Raw genomic sequence first — 15,523 nt, 5'->3', positions numbered from 1 at the left:
TTATATATATATATATATATATATATATATACATAACATTTTTCTTTTATATAAATTAATTTTATATTAATAATTTGAATTTTAATTTTAACATATTTATATATTTCATGTGCTAATAACAATATGTAAATATATTTAAAATATTAAATAAATACAATTATAAAAATTAAAATGATATAAAAATAAATTTTATTAAAATTATATATAAGTTATATTAATATAAAGACTAAATTTAAAAGTGAATAATTTTTTGAAGGTTTGAATAGTAAAACTTTAAATTTGAGGTTTCACTATGTAGATTGGTTTGAAGATTTTTTGGAGAGTCAAAAATCTTGTTTTTTTTTTATTTAAAAATCTGTTGGAGATGCCTTAAAATTCATTTTAGTGTAGGTTTTTTTGTTGATGCATAATTCATTTAAAAAAATCTGATACTTCTAAAGTTCAAAAGATTTCTCTATACCACTGATTAATTTTTTTTTTTTTAAATATGGTAGGTGTCCATGCCGAAGCCTGATTAATCATGTTCTTGTGTGTTAGTCCACCGGTAACAAACAAGCATAGATGTTATATGTGAGAGATTCATGCCGGCTGACCACACATAGAACTATTGATTTTGTACCAAAGGATAATTGATCAGTGGTCTTGACCACCAAATAATTTCTTATCCAGTGGAAACTACTAAATCACGACGGTGTGGTTATGCTTATGATTTAACATACGTTCAAGTAAACTTTACTATATATAGATACTAGGGTAAGCCCGCCCGTCGGGCGGGATGTGATGTATTTTTGGTTTAAAAAATCTTTTGTAAACAATTTTTTGTGAGAATTTCTTTTTGCAACTGATTTTAAGCATTTTTGTATGTTCATTTGGTTGGCAGTGAGAATATTAACTTGGATGACTGATTTGTTTCTGAAACAGAAAATATACCGATCAATTCATATATTACGTTTTGATAAAAGTGGTGGAAAATATGTTCCATACAACATACAACATGTAGAATGCATGAAACATGAATGTACATGAGTTGTTGTTGCATTTTGAGCTTGAACCAGTAATGTCATTTCAGATGATGGTTATGAATTGTTTTGACTTGCTTGAAGTTGAAGCAATGGTTGCAGGAGTTCTTCATGTAATTGGCATGGCAGCTGGTTGGTGGTTTGAGCTTCCACTCCTATAGACTCGTGAAGACGACGTTCAAACCGTTGTAGTGCGTTCTCCTTGTTACTCCAACAACAATCGAGAATAAATTAGATATATATTCATTTGATCTATTTTTAATATTGACTTTATTATTAAAATTTCGGTTTTATTATTTGTAAACTGATGTCCTTGATTGTTCTTATCAATTTTAATAGTTAAAATATTTTGATTAAAATACCCAACCTTAATTTCGTTGAAGGTTACGTAAAATTTATAGTATAGTTATTAATATTTTATTGACTATTTTCATTTGGTGGTGTAAATAATTTAATATTTTATTGTATTTAGATCATCTAGTTTAAGTTTTATTATTGTATTATTTTGTATTGCGTTACTCATTTAGATTGTACATTTTTTTTCATATCAGTATTGGGTGTGTATTTGATGTTTTTTAAGTTTATGATATATTTTTTTAAGAACGTACACATTTATTTAAATATAATTATCTTAGCTGTATAATCTCAATTTTCAAGTTTTGATATGGCTATAGATCGGTTAATATGGTTAAACCGCTTAGATGGAAAGATTCCATATTTTTGGATCAACACCTCTTTCTTTGAAGGATGTTTTGTCATGATACTCAGAAATTCTAAAAAAAAAGGAAATTGATTATTTGATACTCAAATTGCTGAAACTTTTGCTATGTTGAGTCAGCATGCTGATCAAGGTTCTATTGTTATATTGAATATCCTCTTCCTTTGGAGCTTGAAACATGTTTTGTTCCTCTTTATCTTCTTCTTTACCTTTCCCTTATAATCTGTGGCTCTATGTTCTCAGTTTTGTAACTAAACCATATCAGATACACTGATGTTGATGAAATAGAGAAAGATCAATTGTTCAACTAAATTAAATATGAGAGCAAATAAAAAGAAGACCTCCTTTGAAAAAAAAAAAGAAAAAAAAAAGAAGACCTTCTTCTTGTATGGTTGAATGGAGGACCTGGCGACTTTCTTTCTCAAAGCTTTATTTTTTATAAAAATGGTAAATATAAGATCTTCTATCTTTAACTCAGTCGGCGACTTGTTTGAACAGCATGAATATGAACTCAACTCATTGTTACATAAGTCCAAATTCATGAATATTTATCGGATTCCAAGGGAGGGAATGAATTTCTGATATACCGAGTGACACATTATTGGTTAAATAAGTTTCTTTATAAGTAAAACAGAAGGCAACACTAAACAATAAAACTAAGTGACCATACTTGTTTTGAAGGTGTAATTTTTAGATGTGCCTCAGAACAGCATGAGAAGTCAATATTCATACACCTGTTATATCATCCTTAGCATTTGAGGTTGGTTTCTTATGCTGCAAAACCTCAGTATGGGCAGATCGTACGGCTCGTTTAACATGCTCTGACAATCTTTCACGCCAAGAACTTTCGTTCGGTAAAATTTGCTTCCTTGGCTGTTGATTCCTGAAGACATACATGATAAAGTTGAAAATCAATGATAGCAGAACTGTCTAAATCCCAAGTAAGTTAAGATGCTGCCGGGACATGTATCTACTGAGGCATTTCGAACCAATATTCAAGAGTATCATTTTAGTAACAGTATGTTAAAGAATCTAAATTAGAAAATAAAATCTGCGAAGATTATGCACAAAAGCAAACACTCGAATGATAAGAAGAATCTATAGGGTAAACTTAGTGTCCAAGTATAATCAATCTGGCCCCAAAATATTTTGCGTGCTTTTGCTAATATTTTCTGGTATATCTCAAAGCCTTCCAATAATCAGTATGTATTTTTTTAATGAATATTGTAGTGGCAAACAAAATACTAATGAAAGAAAATAATTTTAGATAGTTTTGTTCATACCATCTGGCCCAAGGCAAGATACGGGGACACTTTGTAGACAAATGTGATGCATACTCTGCAAACTTGCTTCCACAATTTATATGGACATAAGTTGATGTTATTAAAACATCGTTAACTGTGACACTGTGACAATCAAGAGACTTGTTTATCAAAACATGGAAGACAATAATTTAAATTGTCCATCTTAAATGCGAGAAGAACAAACCTTTTCTTCAAGCATGGTATTGCAGTCCTTGGTTTGAAGTTCCTTAATGAATTCGTCTACATGTGTCAACAAAAACTCTACTCAAATCTAAGGAAACTCGTTAATGAAAAAATCAATTGAAAGTTTAATACAATGGATCCATTGAATCAAAGTGAAACTTACTCCCATCAGATAGCTTTTGCCAACTTCTTTGTGGTCATTGTAGAGAGGCTCAAGGTAGCGATATACATCATCATCAGACCTAGCAAGACAGAGCTAAAACACACCAATAATATGAACATATATGCAGAAACCAAGAGAGAAAAATCCATTTCCTCAGGATTGAGCACTCCTTCTCACAGACAATCCTTATGGAATTGACGTTTAGTTGAATCAGAAGCACTGGAACCGGCGAGGATACCCTGGCGGAGACGGAGTAGTGTGGCCGATTCCTGAAGGCAAAGCAAAATGCCAGACATCGTTGAAGAATTGAAATCTCTTGTTCTACGACGACATGATCGGGGAAATTCCGTAAAATTAAACCAATGAGAGTCACCGATGGCTCTTCTAAATTTAAAGCTTTTCCTTCCTGGCAAAGAAGAAGTGGAAAATAAATCTCAGTTTCTCTACAATAGAAATCAACATCCTGTTGTACACAAATCAGCGTGAGTTGAAAGCTTTAGGCGGTTACCATGGAGGATGCTTACATGGTCGATTAAATTGAGAGAGTGGGAGACGTGGTGCAGAAGACATTAACACTTGGATTGATGATTCTAAGGGACCGTAAATGAAGACGTTACAAATAGGACCACCGGAGAGTTCATGCCTATCCAGAGAGTATGTGACTTTTGCATTTATCTGAGAAAATCGACAGATCCCAATCCAAGTTCCACTCTATTTCATCAACAGCTTACATGATAAATCATATAGGCATCGGTGGATATCTTGAAACACATAGGTGCGGCGAATATTTTCTCTCTCAAGGCGGAGCACAATCAGTCACATAAACCGCAAAGTGAAAATGATGAATTTTACAGATACAAACTCACATATTTATAGCTCCAGATTCAACGGATGAGAAATCATGGAAGTAGTAAGGGAGATGGAGTTAGTAAAGGCGAAAAGAACACAACGATTTCAGTTACAGAAACGAAACGACAGGATAATCTCCGTCTCAGCAGATAGAAGCGTCACGAAGAACATAGATTAGGATTCGTGGAAAGCGACGTTTTCCCTGGGCTGCAACATAAAGCGCTAGTGAAAGCCCAACCAGAAGCCCATACGCAAGCAATAACTCGAGATGCTGCGTTTCATTTATTGGACACGTGTCATAATAGAATTAAACGACTTTGTGCGCTGGCGTCCTACGTGGCGCGCTCAGGAGAGAGGAAACTGTATTTTATATAGATAGATAGATAGCTATACTTTATATGTTGAAACTCACTGTTGACATTTGCAGTGCCGGTTAAGTAGGGCGGCAAACGGTGCGACCGCCCCTGATCTAAACCCGAATCCCCCATATATTAACAATTAAAAGTTTTATTTTTTTTGTAAATACATGTTTTTACATAGAATTTCCTATCAAAAGGGGCCCAAAATATTTTTGTTTTCATCACAAATCAAACAAAATATTACAGCCGAAATTTTAAAAACAAAAAATATTTAAACATTAAATAAACAAAAATTTTAGAGGGTAAATTTTTTTTTTTTGCCCTAGGACCCCTGACCATGTTAAACTGGCTCTGGACATTTGATGCAACTTATGGCCAAAATTGTTAGCCTTCTACATTTCTTTTTTTAATCTTTTTTTTTCTTTTTTTAGGGTGCGGCAAATAGCTTTCTACAATTCATTTGCTTTCATCTTCGAAACTAAGATCGCAATAAAATATTTATATCTATATGAATTCTTGGTTAAGCAGTTAGAGTTATCTTTGGGTTTGGAAATTTTCTTCAATCCAAACATCGTATCAGGAAACGCTGGCTTAGGACCCCCATCGACACTTTTCTAATGTGATTTGTCGTGTGGGGTTAAATCGAAAGCATATACAATCATTCTGAAGATAACGAGTTTGCATGTGAACACGAGGATCATAAACTGGTACAGTTAGTAAGACGTTCACATTGGTCGATTGAATAATTAGATAACGATGGTAAACTCACTTAGAGCATCCTTATTAGTGAACCCGGGGGGGGGAGGGGTTTATAGAGAATTTTTTATTTTTTTTTGGTGAGTCTGTGAATAGCGATGAACCCGTATTAATTTTGGTCTTCCATTAGTAAACCCGAAAATAGAGTTTATAAGAATAAAATAATATATTTTTTTAATTTTTTAAAAAAGTTTTTATTTAATACAATGGAAATTCAAAAACATACAAAGATTATTCATCTAGATTACAATATTTTTGCCATATATTTTCAACTAAATCGGCTTTCAAACGATCATGTTTTTGTTGATCCCGAATTTGAACTTGAATGCCATGCCTATTAACGAAGTTGGAAGGGGAGTCAGTAGGTTGCAAGATTTCCACCTGTGAACTCCTGCTTGACTCTCCCGACTCGAACTCAGATGTATCAGACATAGTATATGTGATTCGTTCGTTCTCTACTATCATATTGTGTAGTATGACACAAGTTCTCATAATCTTTCCAATCTTTTCCTTGTCCCATAGTAGAGCAGGATTTTTTACTATTGCAAACCTCGATTGCAAAACTCCGAAAGCATGTTCGACATCTTTTCTGGCGGATTCTTGTTTTTCAGCAAAAAGCTCAGCTTTAAGACCTTGAGGTAGTGGGATGGATTGGATAAATGTTGACCATTTCGGATAGATTCCGTCTGTAAGGTAGTACGCCATACGATAATTGTGGCCGTTGACCGTAAAATTAACTTTAGGAGCTCGACCTTGTATAATATAAGAAAAAATTTGTGACCGATCGAGAACATTAATATCGTTGAGGGTACCTGGTAAACCGAAAAATGCGTGCCATATCCAAAGATCATGTGATGCCACAGCCTCTAAGACAATAGTCGGCTTTCCGTGACCTCGTGTGTACTGTCCTCTCCAAGACCTTGGGCAGTTTTTCCACTCCCAATGCATACAGTCGATGCTGCCTATCATTCCCGGAAATCCGCGTACCTCTCCGATATCGAGTAATCGTTGAAGATCAGCTGGTGTAGGTTTTCGTAGATACTCATCTCCAAACAATTGTATTATCGCTTCGTTGAACTTCTCCAAACATAAAAGTGCGGTACTCTCACCAAGTCGGAGATATTCGTCATACGTATCTCCCGATTGACCATATGCTAGCATACGTATAGCCGCAGTACATTTTTGAAGTGCAGATAGCCCGTACCTTCCGTGAGCATTTCGTCTTTGACGAAAGTATGGAACTTCATTACTCAGGCGATCGACGATCATAAACTGGTACAGTTAGTAAGACGTTCACATTGGTCGATTGAATAATTAGATAACGATGGTAAACTCACTTAGAGCATCCTTATTAGTGAACCCGGGGGGGGGGGGTTTATAGGGAATTTTTTATTTTTTTTTGGTGAGTCTGTGAATAGTGATGAACCCGTATTAATTTTGGTCTTCCATTAGTAAACCCGAAAATAGGGTTTATAAGAATAAAATAATATATTTTTTTAATTTTTTAAAAAAGTTTTTATTTAATACAATGGAAATTCAAAAACATACAAAGATTATTCATCTAGATTACAATATTTTTGCCATATATTTTCAACTAAATCGGCTTTCAAACGATCATGTTTTTGTTGATCCCGAATTTGAGCTTGAATGCCATGCCTATTAACGAAGTTGGAAGGGGAGTCCGTAGGTTGCAAGATTTCCACCTGTGAACTCCTGCTTGACTCTCCCGACTCGAACTCAGATGTATCAGACATAGTATATGTGATTCGTTCGTTCTCTACTATCATATTGTGTAGTATGACACAAGTTCTCATAATCTTTCCAATCTTTTCCTTGTCCCATAGTAGAGCAGGATTTTTTACTATTGCAAACCTCGATTGCAAAACTCCGAAAGCATGTTCGACATCTTTTCTGGCGGATTCTTGTTTTTCAGCAAAAAGCTCAGCTTTAAGACCTTGAGGTAGTGGGATGGATTGGATAAATGTTGACCATTTCGGATAGATTCCGTCTGTAAGGTAGTACGCCATATGATAATTGTGGCCGTTGACCGTGAAATTAACTTTAGGAGCTCGACCTTGTATAATATAAGAAAAAATTTGTGACCGATCGAGAACATTAATATCGTTGAGGGTACCTGGTAAACCGAAAAATGCGTGCCATATCCAAAGATCATGTGATGCCACAGCCTCTAAGACAATAGTCGGCTTTCCGTGACCTCGTGTGTACTGTCCTCTCCAAGACCTTGGGCAGTTTTTCCACTCCCAATGCATACAGTCGATGCTGCCTATCATTTCCGGAAATCCGCGTACCTCTCCGATATCGAGTAATCGTTGAAGATCAGCTGGTGTAGGTTTTCGTAGATACTCATCTCCAAACAATTGTATTATCGCTTCGTTGAACTTCTCCAAACATAAAAGTGCGGTACTCTCACCAAGTCGGAGATATTCGTCATACGTATCTCCCGATTGACCATATGCTAGCATACGTATAGCCGCAGTACATTTTTGAAGTGCAGATAGCCCGTACCTTCCGTGAGCATTTCGTCTTTGACGAAAGTATGGAACTTCATTACTCAGGCGATCGACAATGGAAATGAACAATGGCTTCGTCATTCGAAAACGCCGCCTAAACATTTCTGGTGGGTATGTAGGATTTTCACTGAAATAGTCGTTCCAAAGGTCTTCGTGGCCTTGCTCCCTATGTCTTTCGATATAAGCTCGTCTCTTCGGCTTGTTAATTTGTTGGTCGATGAAATTATCAACTTGTTGGTCGATAAAATTATCAACATGTTGGTCAAACGTATCTTCAATTAGTTTATCTGCTGCATCATCTGATGAGAAAGACATCACTTGAACACTTCTTCCTTCATACAAAACCAAAATGAAAAAAATATAAATCTTCAATAGTTTAATAAGAAACATATCTTCAGATTTTTTAAAAAAAATAAATTATTCACAAGTTTAATAAGAAACATATCTTTTTTTGAAAAAAAAATAAATCTTCACTAGTCTAATAAGAAACATATCTTTTTTTGAAAAAAAAAATAAATCTTCACTAGTCTAATAAGAAACATATATTTAAAAAAAAAAAAAATCTTCACTAGTCTAATAAGAAACATATTTTTTATAAAATAAAAAATATAAATCTTCATTACTTTAATAACAAAACATATATTTTTAAGAAAATATATATAATAAAATGTGATATCTTGATATTTGTAGTCTGTGTAATAAAATGACAAAGAGAGATAGAGATTGATAGCTGAGCGTATACTTGTAGTCTATGTAATAAAATGACAAAGAGAGATAGAGATTGATAGTTGAGTGTATACTTGTCTTGATAGTTGTCTTGAAAGTTGTCTTGACAGGGTTATGTCGAGAGCTAGAGAGAAGAGTAGAGTAAAGAAGAGTAAAGGAAGAGTAGAGTAAAGAAGAGTAAAGGAAAGAGTAGAGTAAAGAAGAGTAAAGTCGAGAGTAGTGAGCAAATTTATGAAACAAACACATGCTTAATATATAGAGTAGGCAGAGTCGATACAAGTTCAATGTGGTTGCTATCCGTGAGCAACCAAACAAGTACAAAGTTAAACATAAAGACAAGTACATTCCCGTGAATTGAAATGAAGTGTAGAGACAAACAAAATACTACACTTTCCCGTGACACAACCATAAAGCTAAACATAATAAAACAAGTGCATTCCCTTCCTTCCTTCCATACAACTTGAACTCCACCCCGTGACCTGCAACACAAAAGAAAACAAGAAACAAAATTAAATACTCATGACCTGCAACACAAAAAGAAAACAAAACAAAATGAAACAGCAAGCAAAAGAAAACCGAAACAACAAAGCAACCTATCACACCGTTCTCAAATCAACCTATCAACAAAGCAACCTATCAACAAAGCAACAAAGCAAAAGAAAACCGAAACAGCAACCAAAATAAAAGCCAAACAGGAAGCAAAACAATCAAACAATCCAAACAACAAAGCAACCTATCACACCGTTCTCAAATCATTTCAGAAATGAGTTTTTCCATGAGGGTGATTTCGTTTGCAGATAGATGGGTAGGGTCTTTGGCAAGGAGACGCTCTAGGAGTTTCTGTTGCTGTATCTCCTTTTTCACAGCAAGCATGCCATGTATCTCATCATAACCCTGCCTCTTGCGTTTGGCTGCTTTGCAAGCCTTGACACCAGGAGGCCGAACATCCGCACCTTCCTCCTCAGCCACCACCTCCGCAGCTTCCTTCCTTTTCTCCTTGGGATCTTCTTTGGGCACAGCGAGTGATTTCCATTTCTGATCGAACCGAAGTTCCCTCCAACAATGTTCAAGCGTGAACTTGATGCCAATATCATTAAAGAAGATGTCATGGGCAGCCTTCATGACATCATTCTCGTTTTGGCCACTCGCTTGCTCCCTCACTGCTGCTTCATAGCACCCCACAAACTTGCAGACCTGCTCATTGATTCTTCCCCACCTCTGCTTACACTGACTCCATTCTCTAGGAACGGCGCCACTAAGCACAGGGCTTGCATTGACGTAATCCACAATGCGCTTCCAAAAAGCTCCGGCTTTCTGGTCAGTACTCACGATGGCATCCTTGCTGGTGTTCAACCAAGCGCTGATGAGCACAACGTCTTCTTTGGTTGACCACTTCTTTCTTTGAAGAGAAGTTTGGGAGGTTTGGGGTAAATGTTCCATTTTGGTTTCGGTTTGGGTTTGATATGTGTGTGTTTTACATGAGGACTTGCTATGTTTTTAAACTAGTTTAGTCTAGTACATTAAACTCTAACTACCAAACATTCATTACACAACAACTATCTATCGCTATTTCATTAAACTCTAGCTATCAAATCAGTGCAAATCTAATCTATTAATTTAGGGATTATCTACTATTTGAAGTTCTCATTTAAATTTTGGACTCTTTCATAGTTGTTGCTAGAATATATCATACCTTCTATACAATGCAACCTACCAACTTAAATTAAACCAAATCTTAACCAACATAGATTAGTTAAACCTAACCAGTAACACTTTTATAATATTTTTGGTTAATCTCTTAATATAATTAGATCATATAAAACTGAATCACTCTTAAATCAACGAGTTTCGTATCATTCCAGACATAAGAGAAAAAATATCCGACTCATTTACAACGTAAGCATACAAAGACCGTGTATGCTTATGCTCATTGATCTTCCAAAAACCAAATAATTATGGCATAGACCAACATAGGCTCATGTTCGTATCACTAACTTTACTTCCATATATTTACTCTTCACCTACATCATATCACAACATACATAGTTATTCAAGAACATGATTTTTTTTGTTCAAACAACCAAATAATGGTGGCATATGGTCAGTAAATTTTTTAAATATATTTTTTTATATATTACATTTTACGAGACTATGTGTATAAGTTTTTTTTTGAAAATAGCATAACTATGTGTATAAGTTAAAAGGTAAAAGGTGTGACAAGGCAAATTATTATACTAAAAATGAAAGAAGATTAAATACAAACTAATAACAAGTACAACACAAATTATAACACTATTAAATTCTATATATATTTAATAAAATATTATATATATGTCTAATATGTATATATATATAAATGTTACACAAAATATATATAATATTATATACACATATTATATATACCATATATTATTAATTGAAATTTGACAAATCAATTTCCGCCCTTTAGGGCGGGTCCTAATCTAGTTATAATTTAAAGCTCAGTACCATCCATATTAATCACAGCAACCAACCAACAAACCGATACAATTTATGATCTAGTTCTAGTTTATAGTTTTTACTTTTTTCTTGATTAGTATGATTGTGTTGTTTAAACTGTTTGGTTATCCTTAGCTCGCATCGTTTGATCGAACCACTTAGAAGAAGACGACGAATGTAGTCAACAGAGTTAGAAGTGAAAAAATCTGATTCATTGCCTGGTATATTGATCTGAGTCTATGTGCTGTAATCTTTTTTTCTTTTTAATGGAATTCATGTTACTTTGTGTCTGATTTATTTTCCCTGCAATTAATGATGGCCGCAAGAGTTCATTTTCTGGACTGAGGGAAGAGAAGAAGAAGCATGTGAGTGTTTTGACAATTTATGTCTTCTAATTTACTTGTGTCTTAAGTTTCAAAAAAAAGTTACTGGTGTCTTGATGACTCTCTGTCTCATAATGTTTTTTTTATGGTTAGGTTGAAATTTCAAGATCATGAATGAAGAAAGTCTCGATACTTCAGAAGACTTGGATGGTATTTTTTTAGATTATTTTATTTTCTTCTTGCTAATTGTTTCTAGCAGGAAAAATGTTTTCCCTGTTCGAAGCTTACAGAAAATACATTGCAGAGCATCAACGACGTTACCTTTGGTAGGTAAGTGATATGGATTACTTTTATGACGAGGTGAGTATTTTTAGAAAATATTCATGGAGCATAAACACATTAAAAAAATCTATACAATTAAATACCATATTTCCAATTTTACCTATGTTAAAGATTCATACATATCTAACTTCATTATTTCCAAGATTTAGTTACGATTTTTCTGTTATTCCTAAAATTTAGAAACTATTAATTAGAGGTCACATTTCCAAAGTTAGTTAAGGAAAATTTTTAGTGTTTCTTCAGAATTTATTTTAATAAAGATTTACTTACAAATTTGTTTCTATTATTTTGCGATTTTTTGTTGTTTCTAAAATACACTAGATCTTTACCGATTGTATAAAGATCCTAAACGTACTCTATCCATAGCTTTTGCTATAATACAAACATTTTCACCAGTTATCCAGACCATATCTCACTCATCTCTTATTTATCAAAATCTATAATGACTATCAAGTAAAACACTTCTATCGTAAAGCAGTTTAATGTTCAATATAGTGAAACTCTAAAGATTATTTTCTATATATAATAATGTTAGTAAAGCTAATAACATGGCTTAATAATTTTCCGTTTGTAAAATATGGCCCAACAAAGGAAAAATATTAAAATTATCTCTATTTATAATTTGACCCAAGTCCAAGTATATAATATATCACCATCTAATTTATAAACCAATCTCTTTTTTACATGAAAATTAATTACATGAATACAATATTAAAACATCCATTTTGACATTAAGTTTATAACTGTTAAAATGTAAACAATATTTTGTATAATATTGTGAATATAAGTAGTTTTTTATTTTTTGTAAAAAAACTGATACTAATTAATATCTGACGATATTAGTTCTAATCAAAAATTCCTATCATAAAAAAAAATACTCTATTACCACAATATTTATTTAACAATAATGATCACTAAAACAAACAAAATCAACTATTAGTTGTGTATACACACTAATCACAACATTATATAATTATCATATAGATTTAAACTAAAGAAAACGATACAATAAAATAAAAACCAAATATTTATTTGTTATAAAATATATAATCCCGCGCTTTTAAAGCGCGGGTAAAATCTAGTCGTAGTTTAAAGTTTTACTTTTACTTGTAGTTTAAAGTTTTAGTTCTAGTTGTAGTTTATAGTTTTACTTTTACTTGTACTTTAAAGTTTTAGTTCTAGTTGTAGTTTATAGTTCTAGTCAATTTATATACTTGTAGTATAAAAAGTTCTAGTCAATTTATATACGGTTAATATATTAAAAAAAACAATAAAGCAATGCAATACAGAAACATCAATCGAGAAGAGAAACAGAAACAAAAACTTTGAGTTGAGTCTTACCTTCAATCCAAGCAGACCATCTCCAAGTCGGCGACCTTCACAGCGAGAACATCCACCTGGCCAGAGAGCCTTTTAACCTGTTCCTGGACATGTAAAGAAGAAAAATAAAATGAGTTAATACGTTATCTTTGCTAAACTAATGAAACACCAAAACAATAAAGCAATGCAATGAAGAGAGAAGAGATTACCTCTAGTGACTCAATCTGTTGATTGAGGATGGGCACCTCCTTGATCACCTTCTCAGCCTTCTCCAGCCGGGCAGTCAGCTTCTCGATTTCCTCCTGGACACCAAACACCCAAGGCTGACGATAATGGAGCCCATCAGCCTTGGTAATACCATAAACAAAAAGATAAAAGTCATCAGAATCTTGACAGGAAAAAAAATGAAAAATAACTGAAACAAAGATAGAATTGAAAGACTACCTCGTAGTTTATGCAGGTGAAGAAGCGCTTCCCCGGAAGAGTGTCTCTCTCCTCCTTCCCCTGAACCTCGTCTATCATTTTCCCACCACAGTAACACCTACTTGGTATCCCGTACTCTGAATCCGCCACATAGATCAAACTGTTGTTGTACTCAATGTTCCTCTTCATGTCTCTTCTCTCTGCTGCGGGATCCATCTCAAGCACAAACAAAACAATAACAAATGTCAATCATTAGTGAACCCGAAACAATTAACCCGTCTAGACGATCTAAAACCATAAAACAAAACCCACATAATCGATTAAGAACCGTAACCTGTAAAACCCCCAAATCAATTTCGAACCCTAACCCTAAATCCCCAAATCAATTAACAATCCCCGATAAACCAACCATAACTCGGTAAATACAACCCCGCATGACCTTTAATCGAAACAATCAACTCGATTTCGAACCCTACTACGAAAACCCTAAATCGATTAAGAATTCCCGAGACCCAAACCGCTTTAAAATGATGGAGAATCTACTCGATACTGACCTGAGCTCGTGAAGGGAACCGTTCGTCGTCGATTTGATGGTGAAAAGCTTCGGAACTCGCCGTCGCACGAGAATCACCTCTCAATCGCCTTTCGGAGGAAAGAAACCCTAGCTATCGAAGAACAAAAGAAAATGAATGGTCTCGGTCAATGCTTCGCGTAAACTCGAAAATGCGGGGCCAATGCCTTACGAACACGTGTCTTGAACCCGTCTAAGAGCGGATCACGCGTAAGACTCGGGTCACCGAATATTGCCCATTTTCGATTTAATTTTTCCTGCCCGGCCCTAAGAACTTGAGCCCATGAACCCTCTAAAAACCGCTAATGGGCATGCTCTTATAGACATTAGTTATAGTTCAGTGGTAGGATAGTTTCGGCTTAACAGTATCTTTACGAAAAAAAGAAGTAAGATATATATATAAGGGAAAATCGCATAAAAAACCCTCAAAGTGTCACTTACTAGCACTTTAAACCTTAGAAGTATTTTCACTAACACTTTTAACCTTCAAAGTGACATTTGTATCATAAAAAACCTCCAAATCAAAAAATTGACCGGTTCAGCAGGTAATTTTTCAAAAATAATTATTTAATTAATAAAATAAACAAAATAAATAAATAAAAATCCAAAAATTTAAAAAAATCGAAAATTTTAATAAAACTAAAAAAATCAAAAAAATCAAAAAAAATCAAAAAAATTCAAAAAAAAATTCAAAAAAAAATTAAAATTTTAGAAAATTAAATAAATATACTAAAAATTAATAATAAATAAGATTAAATTTAAATAGAGAATAACTAAATAAAAAGTTCCAATTTTTTTTAAAAAATGGAAAATATAAAATTCAAAATTCACAAGTGACGATGATGGTTTCTCACATAACCATTAACAATGATGATAATTGCCATATCTCAAATGATAGTTTCCAACATCATCTTAAAAATGACAAAAAAAAAACTTTTTCAAACTTTTGAATTTTCATTTTTTTGAAATATATGAATTTTTTTATTTTCTGTTTTTAGTTTGATCTGATTTATTTTTGAATTTTAATTTTCTAAATAATAATTAATTTCGGAAATTTTTCTAACTTTTTTGATTCTTATGTAACTAAATATTAATTAATAAAAATCAGAAATTAGAAAAAATCAGAAATTAATTAAAATTTAGAAAATTAAAATTCAAAACTAAATGAGATCAAATTACAAAAACAGAAAAATAAAAAATTCATATATTTCAAAAAAATGAAAATTCAAAAGTTTGAAAAAGATTTTTTTTTGTCATTTTCAAGATGTTGTTGGAAACTATCTTTGGAGATATGGCAATTATCGTCATTGTTAATGGTTATGTGAGAAACCATCATCGTCACTAGTGAATTTTGAATTTTATATTTTCCATTTTTAAAAAAAATTGTGAACTTTTTATTTAGTTCTTCTCTATTTAAATTTAATCTTATTTATTATTAATTTTTAGTTATTTTTTATT

The 15,523-nt window shown here is 33.2% G+C and overlaps 5 protein-coding genes across 6 annotated transcripts; all 5 read right to left on the bottom strand.

The window, feature by feature from the left end:
- Positions 1–2,300: 2,300 nt before the first annotated feature.
- LOC108826512 (uncharacterized) lies at positions 2,301–4,395 on the bottom strand. 2 transcript variants are annotated; one of them, XM_018599893.2, is made up of 5 exons: positions 3,896–4,395; positions 3,388–3,793; positions 3,226–3,281; positions 3,021–3,143; positions 2,301–2,620 (listed from the first exon to the last, which is right to left on the bottom strand). In XM_018599893.2, the coding sequence occupies exons 2-5, from the start codon at positions 3,391–3,393 to the stop codon at positions 2,464–2,466; spliced, it is 342 nt and encodes a 113-aa protein (XP_018455395.1). In that variant the 5' UTR covers positions 3,394–3,793; positions 3,896–4,395; the 3' UTR covers positions 2,301–2,463. The 2 variants fall into 2 exon arrangements, with proteins under 2 accessions (XP_018455395.1, XP_018455389.1); XM_018599887.2 differs by having other exon boundaries at positions 3,912–4,395.
- LOC130508586 (uncharacterized) lies at positions 3,393–6,620 on the bottom strand. Its single transcript, XM_057004166.1, has 3 exons — positions 5,673–6,620; positions 3,565–3,656; positions 3,393–3,480 (listed from the first exon to the last, which is right to left on the bottom strand). The coding sequence occupies exons 1-3, from the start codon at positions 6,618–6,620 to the stop codon at positions 3,393–3,395; spliced, it is 1,128 nt and encodes a 375-aa protein (XP_056860146.1).
- A 284-nt stretch (positions 6,621–6,904) lies between these two features.
- Positions 6,905–8,202, bottom strand: LOC108849053 (uncharacterized). Its single transcript, XM_018622556.2, has one exon. It carries the CDS (start codon positions 8,195–8,197, stop codon positions 6,905–6,907), a length of 1,293 nt encoding a protein of 430 aa, XP_018478058.2. The 5' UTR covers positions 8,198–8,202.
- A 654-nt stretch (positions 8,203–8,856) lies between these two features.
- LOC130508584 (uncharacterized) lies at positions 8,857–13,710 on the bottom strand. The gene is made up of 4 exons (XM_057004164.1): positions 13,516–13,710; positions 13,281–13,418; positions 13,093–13,175; positions 8,857–9,087 (listed from the first exon to the last, which is right to left on the bottom strand). Exons 1-3 carry the CDS (start codon positions 13,708–13,710, stop codon positions 13,095–13,097), a joined length of 414 nt encoding a protein of 137 aa, XP_056860144.1. The 3' UTR covers positions 8,857–9,087; positions 13,093–13,094.
- Positions 9,356–10,048, bottom strand: LOC130508585 (glutathione S-transferase T3-like). Its single transcript, XM_057004165.1, has one exon. It carries the CDS (start codon positions 10,046–10,048, stop codon positions 9,356–9,358), a length of 693 nt encoding a protein of 230 aa, XP_056860145.1.
- Positions 13,711–15,523: the final 1,813 nt, after the last annotated feature.

This window comes from Raphanus sativus, chromosome 2 (assembly GCF_000801105.2).
Source record: "Raphanus sativus cultivar WK10039 chromosome 2, ASM80110v3, whole genome shotgun sequence".
In the NCBI taxonomy this organism is placed as follows: Eukaryota; Viridiplantae; Streptophyta; class Magnoliopsida; order Brassicales; family Brassicaceae; genus Raphanus; species Raphanus sativus.
Note: the sequence above shows the minus strand (reverse complement) of the source record. Positions and strands in the feature narration are given on the sequence as shown.